General features: G+C 35.5%; 1 protein-coding gene across 4 annotated transcripts in view; it reads left to right on the forward strand.

The window, feature by feature from the left end:
- Window positions 1-12,694, forward strand: part of LOC117238943 (protein eva-1) — a 336,187-nt gene that overhangs the window by 131,114 nt on the left and 192,379 nt on the right. For all 4 annotated transcript variants that reach the window (XM_033504147.1, XM_033504148.1, XM_033504146.1 and 1 more), the window contains exon 2: window positions 864-1,240. In XM_033504147.1, the coding sequence (XP_033360038.1) occupies window positions 1,138-1,240 (103 nt within the window). In that variant the 5' untranslated portion in view covers window positions 864-1,137. The remainder of the gene's footprint in view (window positions 1-863; window positions 1,241-12,694) is intronic.

Raw genomic sequence — 12,694 nt, forward strand, 5'->3', positions numbered from 1 at the left:
GATCTAAACCTTTCACGATGTATTTCATTTCATATATTATTTTTTCATGGTTTCCGATTCTACCTGCAGTATTTGTTGTGTACGCGCTCGGGCAGGGATACAGGTTAAATCTAAATTTCTTCGACGTGGAATAAAAATCTATTCTGAGAGACAAACCTGCATATTGCTGTTCATGGAAATCTTGTGAATTTTGATCCGTGAAAATCCTCTGCTGTGCTTAGTAATACGATTCATTTCATAAAAATTGTCTAAGACCATTGAAAATCGAATTTATTTATTTTGGAACAACTTACGTATATGTATATATTGATTGATGAGTACTCAATACTTCGAGTTCATAACAATTCATAGAATTTTCAAAACTGTCATTGATTATATTGGTAATGATAACAAACTTTACAAAATTCCTGATAAAAAGATCTATATTTTTACAAATAATGCACAATTTTCTATAGTTTTAAATTTAATTCAACCTATAGTTTACATTTAGCTTTAAATTCAATTTAAAGCTATAGCAACCGCTACTGTAGACATTTTATGTAAAGAAGATCGAAGATTTGGTCGAAAAATAGTGCACAATTATAAAGAATGTGAAAAACTGCATTACTAATTGATTACATTTCTTATAAAATGACATAATACTTATTATATTACTATATTATATAATATTGATATTTCAATATCTATGTATTCGATATTTAGATATCGAAACAAAAATATTAATATTTAAATACAATATTCTAATATCAATATGTACTTAGAAGGTAATAATTCATAAATTTTCAAAGATCTCCACTCATAATTTAGATTTTTCTATTATCTTAAACCACGTCTCGTGACAAAAGTCATTCTTTCTTTTGCAGTGTGCGTTGTTCTGTGAATGGACTCTGGTTCAATCTTGCGACTCAGAACGGTGCTGCAGAATTCCCGAGGAAGAGAAGAGGGACGACGCGACGATTTGACGGGTGCAGAAAAATAAAAGAAAAGAAAAGAAAACGAATGGAGAAAATATTAACCCGGCCAAGACGAAAGTCAGTGTCTTCTTGGCTGATTTGACATTTTCGTGTGCGCGCGCGCGTGTGTACCTGCGAGGTCCGTGTTTTCATCGCTTCAAAACGGAAGCTCGGAAGAAGAGAAATGGGAATATTGGGAAAATTGCTTTCGTCGGTGTCCCTGGTGTCCATCTGGTGTCTGCTGATCGTCGAACCAGGCAAGGTTCAGAGGGAACAGGATCATCTGGGTAAATCACCTTCTTATTGTATTTGTGCCTTTGGTTTCCGGGCTGACGTCACACGATTTCACTTTCGGTCCGCGGTAACTGTTAGTTGCTTTTTAACACCAGATGAAATTTTTTGGAAAATTGATAATGAAGTTTCTGCGTGATTAATTTTAAATGATGAAACGCGAAATTACTAATATTAAATGAATATTCGTGATTCGGAAAATGGAGAAATTTATATGAATTCTTTGAAACGTTTTCTTTGGTAAATTATGAGCTTTGTTTCAACTCAGAACCGAAATTTTTGTGGCGTGTATTAATAACGGAGAGTTATATGACTTGCAACGGAAAGTTCATTATTTGATAAAATATACGCGGAGGCAGGAATAATTTATTATATAAAATTTCTAGTTTTTTTTACGTTATTAATCTGTAAACCATTCTAACATCTAGATAATTTTTCTATAGAATGTGTCAATTTTGTTCAGCAGCTTTTTCATTGATAATTCTATTCAGAAAATTATTTTTCCTCTTTGAGAAGTTTATTTTCATTGGTGCATTGTATTATTCGCGCTATTGATTTATTAATCTAATCTAACATTTTTGCAATGTACTAAGTAAGTGTAAATGTATCCATATCCAAATGTAAATGTAAATCCTGATTTATCGTTTCTGTATGTTTGGCAGATTTATTACTCTTCTGCTTGGCAGTTCGTCCTTGAGGCAGATTTATCATTTCGAACAGAATTTATCAACCTTTTTTCCGACAAGTCCAACTAGAATCGCATCTTCCTATTTTTTGTATTATAATATTATAATATTTATGGTAGTTGATTGTAAACATTTCATCATCACGAATATTAATATCGCGAACATGTCTACTGCAACAAACGCGTTTCATTAATGAACAACAGTAAAACACGACTTTGCCGCGCGAATTAATGAAACAGTTGAACTGAATGCTCTTTATTGCATACACCGGAAATTTGACGAAAAATGAAAAACGAACGAGATATCGAACAAAGGTTGCATTTGCCATTTAAACGCGAGAATTTCGTCTCTCGTTGCGATTCATAGACGCGCTAACACGACTGGATAGCTGCTGCGCTGATTGAATCGTCACGTTGCACAATTATATCGCCGAACAATTTATACGCGCGTATGTTCGCGTTGATATATTTTTCTTTCTACTTTCGTCGATCGCTCGACGATTATAATTACACTGCAAATTTGTATGCAAATCTATATTTCTATGGACAGAATTGAAGAAATCGGAGGTAAATAAAAATCTATTCATGTGCATCATATTATGAATGTTAATTAATATTGCAAAATAGTATATCTTTGACGTGGTATATATCTTTGTGTATTGTAGATATCTCGTACTTTTCTGCATCTTTAAATTTGTCATAGATTCATAAACATTGATAGTCTAATTATGTCCGTATGATTCGTTTTCTGGATTTTAAAGAAATGTGAAAACTTTTAATTTCGAAGAAATTTACAAATGTTGAATTTTTAATTAAAAAGAAATGCACTTAGTTAACTAATCGTGCTATCAAGCCCGTGAAAAGATTGTTATGGAATCTCATTTCTCAGCTACCCCTTTCGCTTGCTTCTTGATCTATCCTTTCCTCGTAGCATTTAATATCACGAGGCCATGGGTACAGCTGTCCACTGGAGCTTTGTTAGTGTTTCGTTGCGAAGATATTCCTCGCCTTTCGGCATTTCATTCTGCATTATTTATTTCTGCCAGTTGCTATTCTTAAACAACCTTCCTTCGAATCGTTTATCTTGCATTCGTTCCTCGAGCTGCTTTTTACGATCGCACCTGTGTCCTTTAAGGAAATTCGATTGTTGTCCCTAATTCGACGAGAAAAAGAAAAATCGAGGAGACTTTATAAATTAAAGAAATAGAAAAATTAACTTTCACATATAATGTAAAAAATATATTCTAGATTGAATTCTATTTTATATGAAACTTTTGATAAAAAAAAAAAAGATTACTTATATTATGCTTTCAACAGTATTTCAGTATTGTTGAGCATTAAAGAATTTACAAACGTGAATTGAAATTGTTTATGATTTTCCCATGTTATATGGCAAATTCTACGTTGTATATCGCACTCTAAAACAAACCATTTCATTTTGCTAGAGAACGTGTGTAAGCGGGGACGTGTTAAAAGTTTACGTGCAGAAGCACGGATGTTTCTACAAGAAATATTCTTGCAAAGTGCTGCCATAAAGAATGATTTATCACCAGGCACGCGAGAAGTGGCTGCTTTTTATTCGTTTTTACAACGTCAGTTATTTCGAGAATTATAATACGGAAACGTTAACGTAAATATCGCCACGTTTGTTCGCCTAGTTTAACCTCAACAATACTCGAAAAACGAAAAATGTGATTTTCCTTCGTTTCACATAAATAGGTTAACGTGACTGTTTATTATTACCTCGTTTATTCACCAAGTATTTTCTTTAATTAACGCTTCACCATGTAGTAACAGGAATAGAAGAATATTGGCCTGAATATAGTTGCTCTCAATCTGGAAATAAATCGATATTTCCTATGTATATAATGGTAGTACAAAGAATTTATAAATTTAGAATTACTTCGAAAGTATTAAAATAGAAGTTGGTTGATCATATCGATACTCACTTTATATATTGTACGAGTTTAATGGCCTGATAGGTACGTTGAACTTACGAATCGTATGAAATTAGAAACTGACTTTCTTATTTTCGATTAATATAATTACACAGAAGAAATCTTATCTTCCGAAGTTGTATTTTAACAAATATACTACAGTTCCAATGCAAGATAACCAAAATATATCCCTCAAAAGCAACAACTTCCGTCAAATCGTCTCAAGCAAAAATTCCACAGCGATCACCAGTGAAAACAAAGAAATATATTCGGTGGCCCCATTGAAATCCAGCCTTGGAACAGTTCGGGCAAAAAGCACAAATTTCATTAAACGGCCCACATAAATCCACGATTACCCTCGTCCAATAAGTCCGCAACAGAGAATAGGAACACACATATCTTTCCCGGATATCTGCATCGATTTCCACCAGCATTCGATACGATGGGAATCCAGGGGAGCGAACCCGCCATGAAGCATGGCTCAACATCTACAAAAAAAGGTAGAAACGTGCTTGGTTCGCGTCGAGGCCCTCTCGAAAAATGATTAACAATCGGACAGGGAACAGTCGATTCCAGGTTTACAGGCGATCCTCTATTTCCAGTCGGTGATCATCTCAAAAATCGCAGATCGTCGATTGCTTTGATCGGGCTCGATATCGCGGTGAGCCACTTTGATACGTTTGCTCATGCCACGCAAAACCTGTGATTGGTCTCGATGGAGTATTTTAAAAGTCAGGGATTTCTGTCATACAGACTGTGATTCATATCGTTCGTGTTTTATTTACAAGTTGCATGGGTCTTTATTTTATGAGAATCGTTGTTGTGGTTCAGAGGTTGGTAGAGCTTCAGAATGAACAGTTTAGAAAAGGAAATGTTATAGAGAAGATGGTCTTCGATGGTTGATCGATGGTCGAACGAATGAATGAATTAATATAATTTGATTATTTTCATTTATATTACTGATCGACAAGTGCATTGTTATATGCCTCAGAAAAATTTCATAATTTTGAAAAAGAAAATATAATATACTGACATTTACATTTTTTTCAAAAATTGGATACTTTTTAAGAAAAATGAACACGATGAAGTCAAAAATTATTCATGATCTGTGGTGTTTATTGTAATGCAGATCTCATTGGCCGAATTGTAATAAATTATTCTTTTCTGATAGTCAATGATAAGTTATGTGATCATATACATAGTGTGCGACGAAGATAACAAATGTAATACATCAGAATTGATACACAATATGACACATAGCAAATTCTACGAATTTCCAAATACTGATATAAATATAGCTTGAAAGTACTAATCAATAACAAAAGAAAGAAGAATTTCAAATTCTTTTAGAATTCTTGAAGAATTTTAAAGGAATTTTTATGTTGATAAAGATATTCAAATTCAAATAATTTTATTTAAAGGCAGAAGTGATGATCTCAAGAAAATCTTTTGTGTTATTTAAGCCGTTCAAATTAAATGAAACACCTTATATATGTATAGAATCTTTTTGAAGTGTCAATTTTACAATATTCGAAATACAATAACATTTTCATTTCAATACTGTATTCACAATTATTGTTGAGTAAATTGTTTTCCCGTTAAAGGGACAAGTGGGAATCAGACATTCAGTAGACAAAATCCACAGCTAGCCTCTTATACAACCGATGAAAGCAGCAGAATCGATCGCGTATCTCAATAAAGAGGTTGCCTGAGTTTCTGCGTTCTATCCATGGCCCGATGAAAAGTGAAGCGGGAGCGGATAGATGCTTTTTGTCCTCGCTACCCTACTTGGTGCTCTTTACGCGTGTAACCATTCCGGGGTTGGTAGTTTCAGACTTCATTTCCGGAAACTGAAGCCACCAGGAACTACTTAACCGTAGGATCTAATAACTTTTATCGGTTTTCATGGCGAGCAACGGCCGGTTAGGAATGAAGAGAATAGGCGCAGGAGATGGATGCGGGATAATAGAGATAGATGGACGCGCGGAGGGATGAGATTAGATCGGGGGAGGAGCAGAAGATGCCGTGAAATAGGGTTGAAGGCAGTGGGAGAAAATGTAGATATTTTAAGGTGAAATTTTAAGGGATGATGGAAGACCAATGGTTGATTGCTACATCATAATGGAGGGAAATGGTAAATTATTGGCAAATTATTAATGATAAGTTATTGATCATTTGAGTGGAATGGGAGAATAGAGAAAGTAATGGATAAAATAAGTGGAGTTTACCTTATTTATTCAATATTTATTTATTGAAGATTCATTAAAATTTTTTATAGGAATAATAGGAAATAAAATTATTTACTGAATATGAATTGGCACTTTTTTACGAGAATAAAATAAAGCCAAAGCTGGTGGACATAAAAAGAATACTAATGTTTTAAAGAAATATTTTTCCTCTATCTATTATAGTAAAAACAAACTGTCGGAAGTACATTAAAACGTGTATATTACAGAATAGCACTTCTAAAAAATTAATTCTATGATTCATCCAAAGCTACTTAACAAAACTTCCGTAATTCTAAAACATTACTAAGTGATTATAACATTCCAACTAATCCAATTTTATTTCAATCTTTACGACTTCATACACAACTTAAAATGTCGTCCTAATAATGTATGAGTCAGTCTAATACCGCGACAAAGTGCAACGAAGCAAAATTCCTCGAAGAAATAAATCGCCAATACCAGAAAACAAAAATGAAATCAGAAGCTACAACTAGGAATCATACCGGGCTGAAACAAGATTCATAACGAAGAATGACATTGAATGAAAAACTATTTCCAGCCATCGCGGAGACCGGTATCGCGGAAAAGAGTGAAAGAAAAGAGAAATGGAAGAAGTGGAAGAACGATGAAAAGCGGGAATTGGGAAAGAGGAAAGAAAGCATAGAAGTAACACGAACGGAATACATATATATATATATATATATATACACATACATACATACAGATAACAGAATTCATCACTATAAATACATATTCGACTATCTGTAGGATGCATCTATTGACCGTGGTAGGGTGTATCGATAATCGAAGGCGAAAGCCGGACGATGACAAATGCCTTTATCATATATGGAAGTGAACTGTGGCCACCTGCTGACATTGCCACCGTAAATAATTCGCGGCTGCCGCTTCGAATCGCGCCTTGTCATGCAGATGTCGTTTCTATTGCATTTCGACTACGTCAAGGAAATTTCTCTACGCGATGGAACGGTTCGGTGAGCTGGAATCGTGCTACGATAGGATTAGTTGATAGATCCAGTGGTCACAGGTCGTTCTTCCTAATTGAACGCTGTCAGTTAGTTTACGAATGATTTAACGAATATTACATAGTTGCAAGGATATGGAATGTTTAAAAGTTAAGGGATGATGAATGGTTTGATGGTGCAACACTAGATCACAGAAGTATTTGAACATTTAATATTGAAAACTTATATGCTCATATTATGTGTGTTATATAAAACTGCTTGACATTAGCACTGTAATCAGACACGACTGCCATGGTTACATTGGATAAGTTTGAAACCAATCTGGGAATGTAAATGAAATTACATTTAAATATAAATAAAATTACAACACAACAAGACATTTATTGTAAACATTATATTTAGAAGAAAATTAGTATATTACATTATTCTCTAACCATGCTAGAGCGGGAACATTTTTACATTGATTTCACCGGAATTTCATAGAAAAATGGAATTTCACGTGGCTACAAGTAAATCTCTATTCCGAGCTAGTTGCGTCGTGCAAATTCCATTTCTGTCGCATTTTGCCTAAGAAACGGAAAATCGATAAAGGAAATCGTATCGCAAAATGGAATTTCGTCTCTATAGAACTTTAGTATGCAATCTTGTGTATCGAAGAACTATGGGTATATATCGCAATTTCCAAGCTCGAATGGCTTCGAATTTATGGCGAAACGACTACGCTTTATCCTTTACTCTTATTTTACTTCTTGCCCTGTATTCATTTTGTTGTTAGTTGTTTGCCGAAATACCAACTGAATCAATTGCGTAAAATTTATTACTCCAGGATACAGTTACGTCATTTTTCTTAATTTTAAATAAGGTATTTAATACGATTTAAGAAATTATAGAATACATTCGATTTCAATCTTATTGATGTTACAACGACACTTTAACGCTATATTATCAAATACAAAATGTTTTCGTGCTATTATATTTATTATAACATTTATATATAATACTAATCAATTAAATCCAAATATATTAAATTTGGCATCTTCTAGTAGTATTTCTATATAATTACAAAATTTGATGCTATAAAAGTGAAATGCCCGATAAAAAAACGCTTCATTGACAAATAAAGATATGTGCAAATATTTTTTGTAGCCACTGTACATACCATGAAATCTAATTTTTGTATACCTAACGCCGGAAACGCTTAAAATAAGCATTCCACGAGATTGAATGGACAAGTAGACGGCAGACGACCTCGAGAATCGATAATCCCCGAAGACTTGGCTGGAAAGAAAAAGAAAACGCGGTCGAGGACGGAAGGGAGAAATGGGGACGGTTTCATCGCTAAACGTAATCTTCCGTAATTAATCGACGAGTGGCGGTTGAACCGGCACGGTGCGGCGGCTAAACGGGAAAGGTGTTAGATGCTCGTGTCTGAGAGTGCCTAAATCCGCTTAATTACCTGCCTCTCATTTGATTCCCGGCTGCTCGCCGTGTTTCCTTTGTGCAATCCGCTCAAGGGGATCGAGAGGAGAAGCCATTTGGATCTAACAGCCGGTGAAGATATTCCTAAGACGTTGAGGTAATTATAAATGCGATGATTCGTCTCGCTCTTCAGATATTCTTGCTTTGCGGTAGAAAAACCGCGATTAATAGTCTTTCTTCGTGGCTCTTACAACGTACAGAGGCAACAGGGATTTCGTCTTAACGATGTTAACGATAGTTCTTTGAGCCAGCCAGCGGTTAACCGGTTGTCCACGTTTTTGTAATTCCATAGCGTTCTTGTTTCTTCGAACAAATTTCTTCGAATTTAATGCAGAACAGAAATGTGAAAACATAGATGTAAACAATAATAGATCTCTACCATATTTTATATGATGTTTTGATGGAAATTGTTTTGGTAAATTGTTTGAGATTTTGTAATTGCTTATACATCTGGGATGGTGTAACGTCAGGGAAAGACGTGGCTGATTGTTTATAAACGTTGTCAACGTTAATGTTGTCAAGGAGTGTTGTGAGCGTTACCAAGGTTTGTTAAGGGAAAAATGAGCGTGGTATTGCTGTCAGAGTTGAATTAATCGTGGTCGAGAGAAGTTCATCGTGTTGCTGTGACGTAGAAATAGTGATAAGCGAATTCGTGAAACGCGATATTATATTCGATTTTATGAGAGTGTAACAATATTGTGTTTATCATACTGTCTTTTCTGTTAATTTATAATAAACATTCCTACGCACATTGTTAAAGGAAATTGTTGAAGAAGACAGAGATTTAGTTTGTTGAGTCTCAAGGTAGAAGAGTTAGATGTAATGGATGATTTTGGTTATACAGGGTGTGGGGTACTTGATTTATTGTTGCTTTTATAAGAAATGAAAGTAATGAATTTAAGTTTGGGATAATTGTATAATTTGTCACTAGTGTGTCACGTTGACTGATAGGGAACTTTGGATTTATTCTGAGTGATAGCAACTGTATATAAGGTATGGAACGATGGGAAATTATGGGCGGTAATCTAAGATCATGTTTAAAGCTTTTCTGATACGTTTCGTCTTGACAATAAAAACTGATTCTTCATTATTCCCACATCGTGCTCTCAATATTCTTGGAAGAAATCAAACGAAATTTTATAATGGCCACGAGTGAAAGAAAATTTTCAATTAATTCGTTGAAAACATACAAATGAAGCCTAATAACGTAACAAGTGTTTGATATATTTTTTCAAAACTTTAAGATAAATGTCAACACATTTCATTTAAACATAAATAAAGATAGAATGAATAGAAATTAATTTAATTCATACTGTAGTACATAATAAACCTCGTTTATTTCAAATTAAATTAACTTATAACAATGAAACTTTAAAGTTTTTTCAATTTTCTCCAAAAATTATTTTAATGAATATATTCAAGAGAATATTACTTCTTCAAATTAAAAAAGATTGCTGAATCTTTGTTTTCGCAACGTTGTAAATTCAAGTTTCCTGGTGCAAGGATACAAAGAAATAGTGATTTGTAACATGATTCTGTGGAGGGAAAAGGAAAAATGTACGATAATGCTGAGCAGAAAATAAACTGTGCGGTGGGTAACGATATACATATAATATTGCGGCCGAAACTGACCAAAATATTGTTATTCATGCGAGGAGTATGCCTCAGAGGCAGTATTCTCTTTGGGCGATTGTCAGTGTCCAGTTTCTGAAATTGCTTGTTTGCTACTTTCCCGCAGTTTAGCCTGTACTCATGGTTACGCAGCAACAGAAACATCAGAACTGTGTCAAGCGTTAATAACTTCGCCGAATTTCCTTCCCTTCAAACTTGTCTCGAACAGGTTCTCGGCTGATGCCGAAGTTTACACCCGCCAGATGGAAATATCGCTCTACATTTATGTAGCGCTTGGAAATCAGTCAACACGCAGCTGCACAGATACGGGCCGTATCTGAATCGAGCCACCTAATTTTCCAAGTGTATTCTTCTCGGTATGCTGAATGGGAAATATGTTGTATAAAGTACAAATGTAGGTCTGTGAGGGCTTTATGTTTCATTTGTAGGTTTCTCAATTTTCACGATAGCAAAAATAGACAAAAGGGCAAAAAATAGACAAATTTTTTAAGTTTACAGCCTTCACTGGTGTTTGATAGGTATTGTTACGACCGTTCGCGGAGAGACGCGGTCGCGAGGAAAACGCGTCAGCGAGAGGCGTAACTTCTCGCTACGATTCGGTGAATCGACGCCGCGAAGTAGTCGTTCCCCTGTTTCGTTTAGGATAACAGAGGTGGTTGATATGAATATGACACAGTAGTAAGTTATATTTCACCGTTTATTCCACAACTTATAACGAGGATAGTTACACTGGTGCGTATGTACGAGATGAGTGAGTGACTGAGTGATCTGCGGGTGTGTATACCCGCTCGAAGGATGTCGACCGTTCGAAGGATGCAAAAACAGTACTCTTGGGAGACGATGCTGTCTCGGAGGAGAGCTAAGGATAAGTGTGTCTAGCGCACGGGACCATCGGATTCGTTGGTGCCGATGTTATTTTGGAGAGTGAGGGAATAGGCTTCGTTTTTAATTGGTTAAACGAATGGTCTTGACCGCCCTCGAGAGAAAGTGGTTAGTGGGAGGAAAGTTGCAGCGTACGTGACAAAAACTGACTTTCCCTTGTTAAGCCGTGGTAGACAATAGTCTCTAGAAATTCCTCCGGACCAGATGTTTGTTTCGTTTGGAGGACCTTTTCTAGGAAATCTATGTGATTTATGGAAGGTCCTTGCAATCATGGAAGATACGCTGCGAGTATCCGAAGACATCTGGTTGCCATATTGCCCGCGGTGTGTGGCCTCGGCTAGGTAGAATGTTACGCGACGTAACAGGTATCATTGAATTGTTTTATTTGGCAGAATTGCAAACAGAAAGTTTGGTGATCCGAATTTCATTCATATTCGAATTTTTATGTTAAATAATTTTTACCAATTTAAAAATTCATATAATTTAGCTACTCAGATTAGTTGAGCGTAATTTGACTATTCGAATATTACGTATATCGTCAACTCTTAATCCATCTAAGCCAAGCAAATATTTGTAATAATTAAGTACCAGTAATTCCTATCAAAAGTCTAAAATATCTCACATTCTCACTCAGCTTCAAAAAATATCAAGAAATATATCATTTTAACAAATATGAATTTCCACACTTTTATACAGCAACTGCACTCGCAGTTCGAATATTGAATCCCTTTAATCCAATCCTATCTGACACAGAATGAATCGATGAAAGACAAATAAAAAAGGGTGGTCATTCAAAAATCAAATGAAACAATTGAGAAGTGCCTCTCATACGGTTAAGAGTGAAAGACTCCATCACGCAGAGTGGTCTGCAGCCGCATGTCGTTCGAAAGCAGGACGCGAGGAGAAAAAGCTTAAAGGGAGAAGAAAAAACGGTCGAATTACCCAGAACCGCGACTCAGGCGAGACAAAGGGGTCTACACTCAGGCAAATGAGGGAAGAACAAGGCCGTAGCGTAATTCGTCGTTTCTCGATGCTTGTTTCTCTTTGCGCTGGAAAATGGAAAGCATCGGGACTCAGGGCTGGGGAACAATTGAAATTTCAGCCACAACGACTGAAGAGAGGGATACGGGGGAGAACAAGTCGGTTGTCCGAGTGACACAGCTCGAAACTGGTACAATGGGGTTAGAAACGGGAGTCGAAAGCAGCCTGTCTTCTGGTGTGAGCAAAAAAAGCAGCAGCATGTTGGAGAAAACAGCACAGCTGCACTTGAAAGCAATTCCGTAGAAATGCTTTTATCGTGTCATTGTCCTAGGGAATTTTGGCTTTCGAGAACTGCGCACGTGGGCATGAGTGTTAAGGATCTGGAAAATGATTGGTTTTAGCAGTAGATTTGTTGGAATAGTTGAAATAGTCAGTTGCAATTTTTCATAGAAATTTTATAGATATATAACAGCTACAAAAAGTATTGACATTACTATCGTATTTATTGTAACATTTACATATTAATCGATTAGGTCCAAGGATATTAAATTTCGTATTACTTAATAAACGTACTTTTACTCTTTTACATCCAAAACTCCATGCATATATGTATATTCTGTGGGCCATTCAAGCTCATATTCCA

The sequence above is a fragment of the Bombus vosnesenskii genome, unplaced genomic scaffold (genome assembly GCF_011952255.1).
Source record: "Bombus vosnesenskii isolate JDL3184/JDL3185 unplaced genomic scaffold, Bvos_JDL3184-5_v1.1 scf7180000013788, whole genome shotgun sequence".
In the NCBI taxonomy this organism is placed as follows: Eukaryota; Metazoa; Arthropoda; class Insecta; order Hymenoptera; family Apidae; genus Bombus; species Bombus vosnesenskii.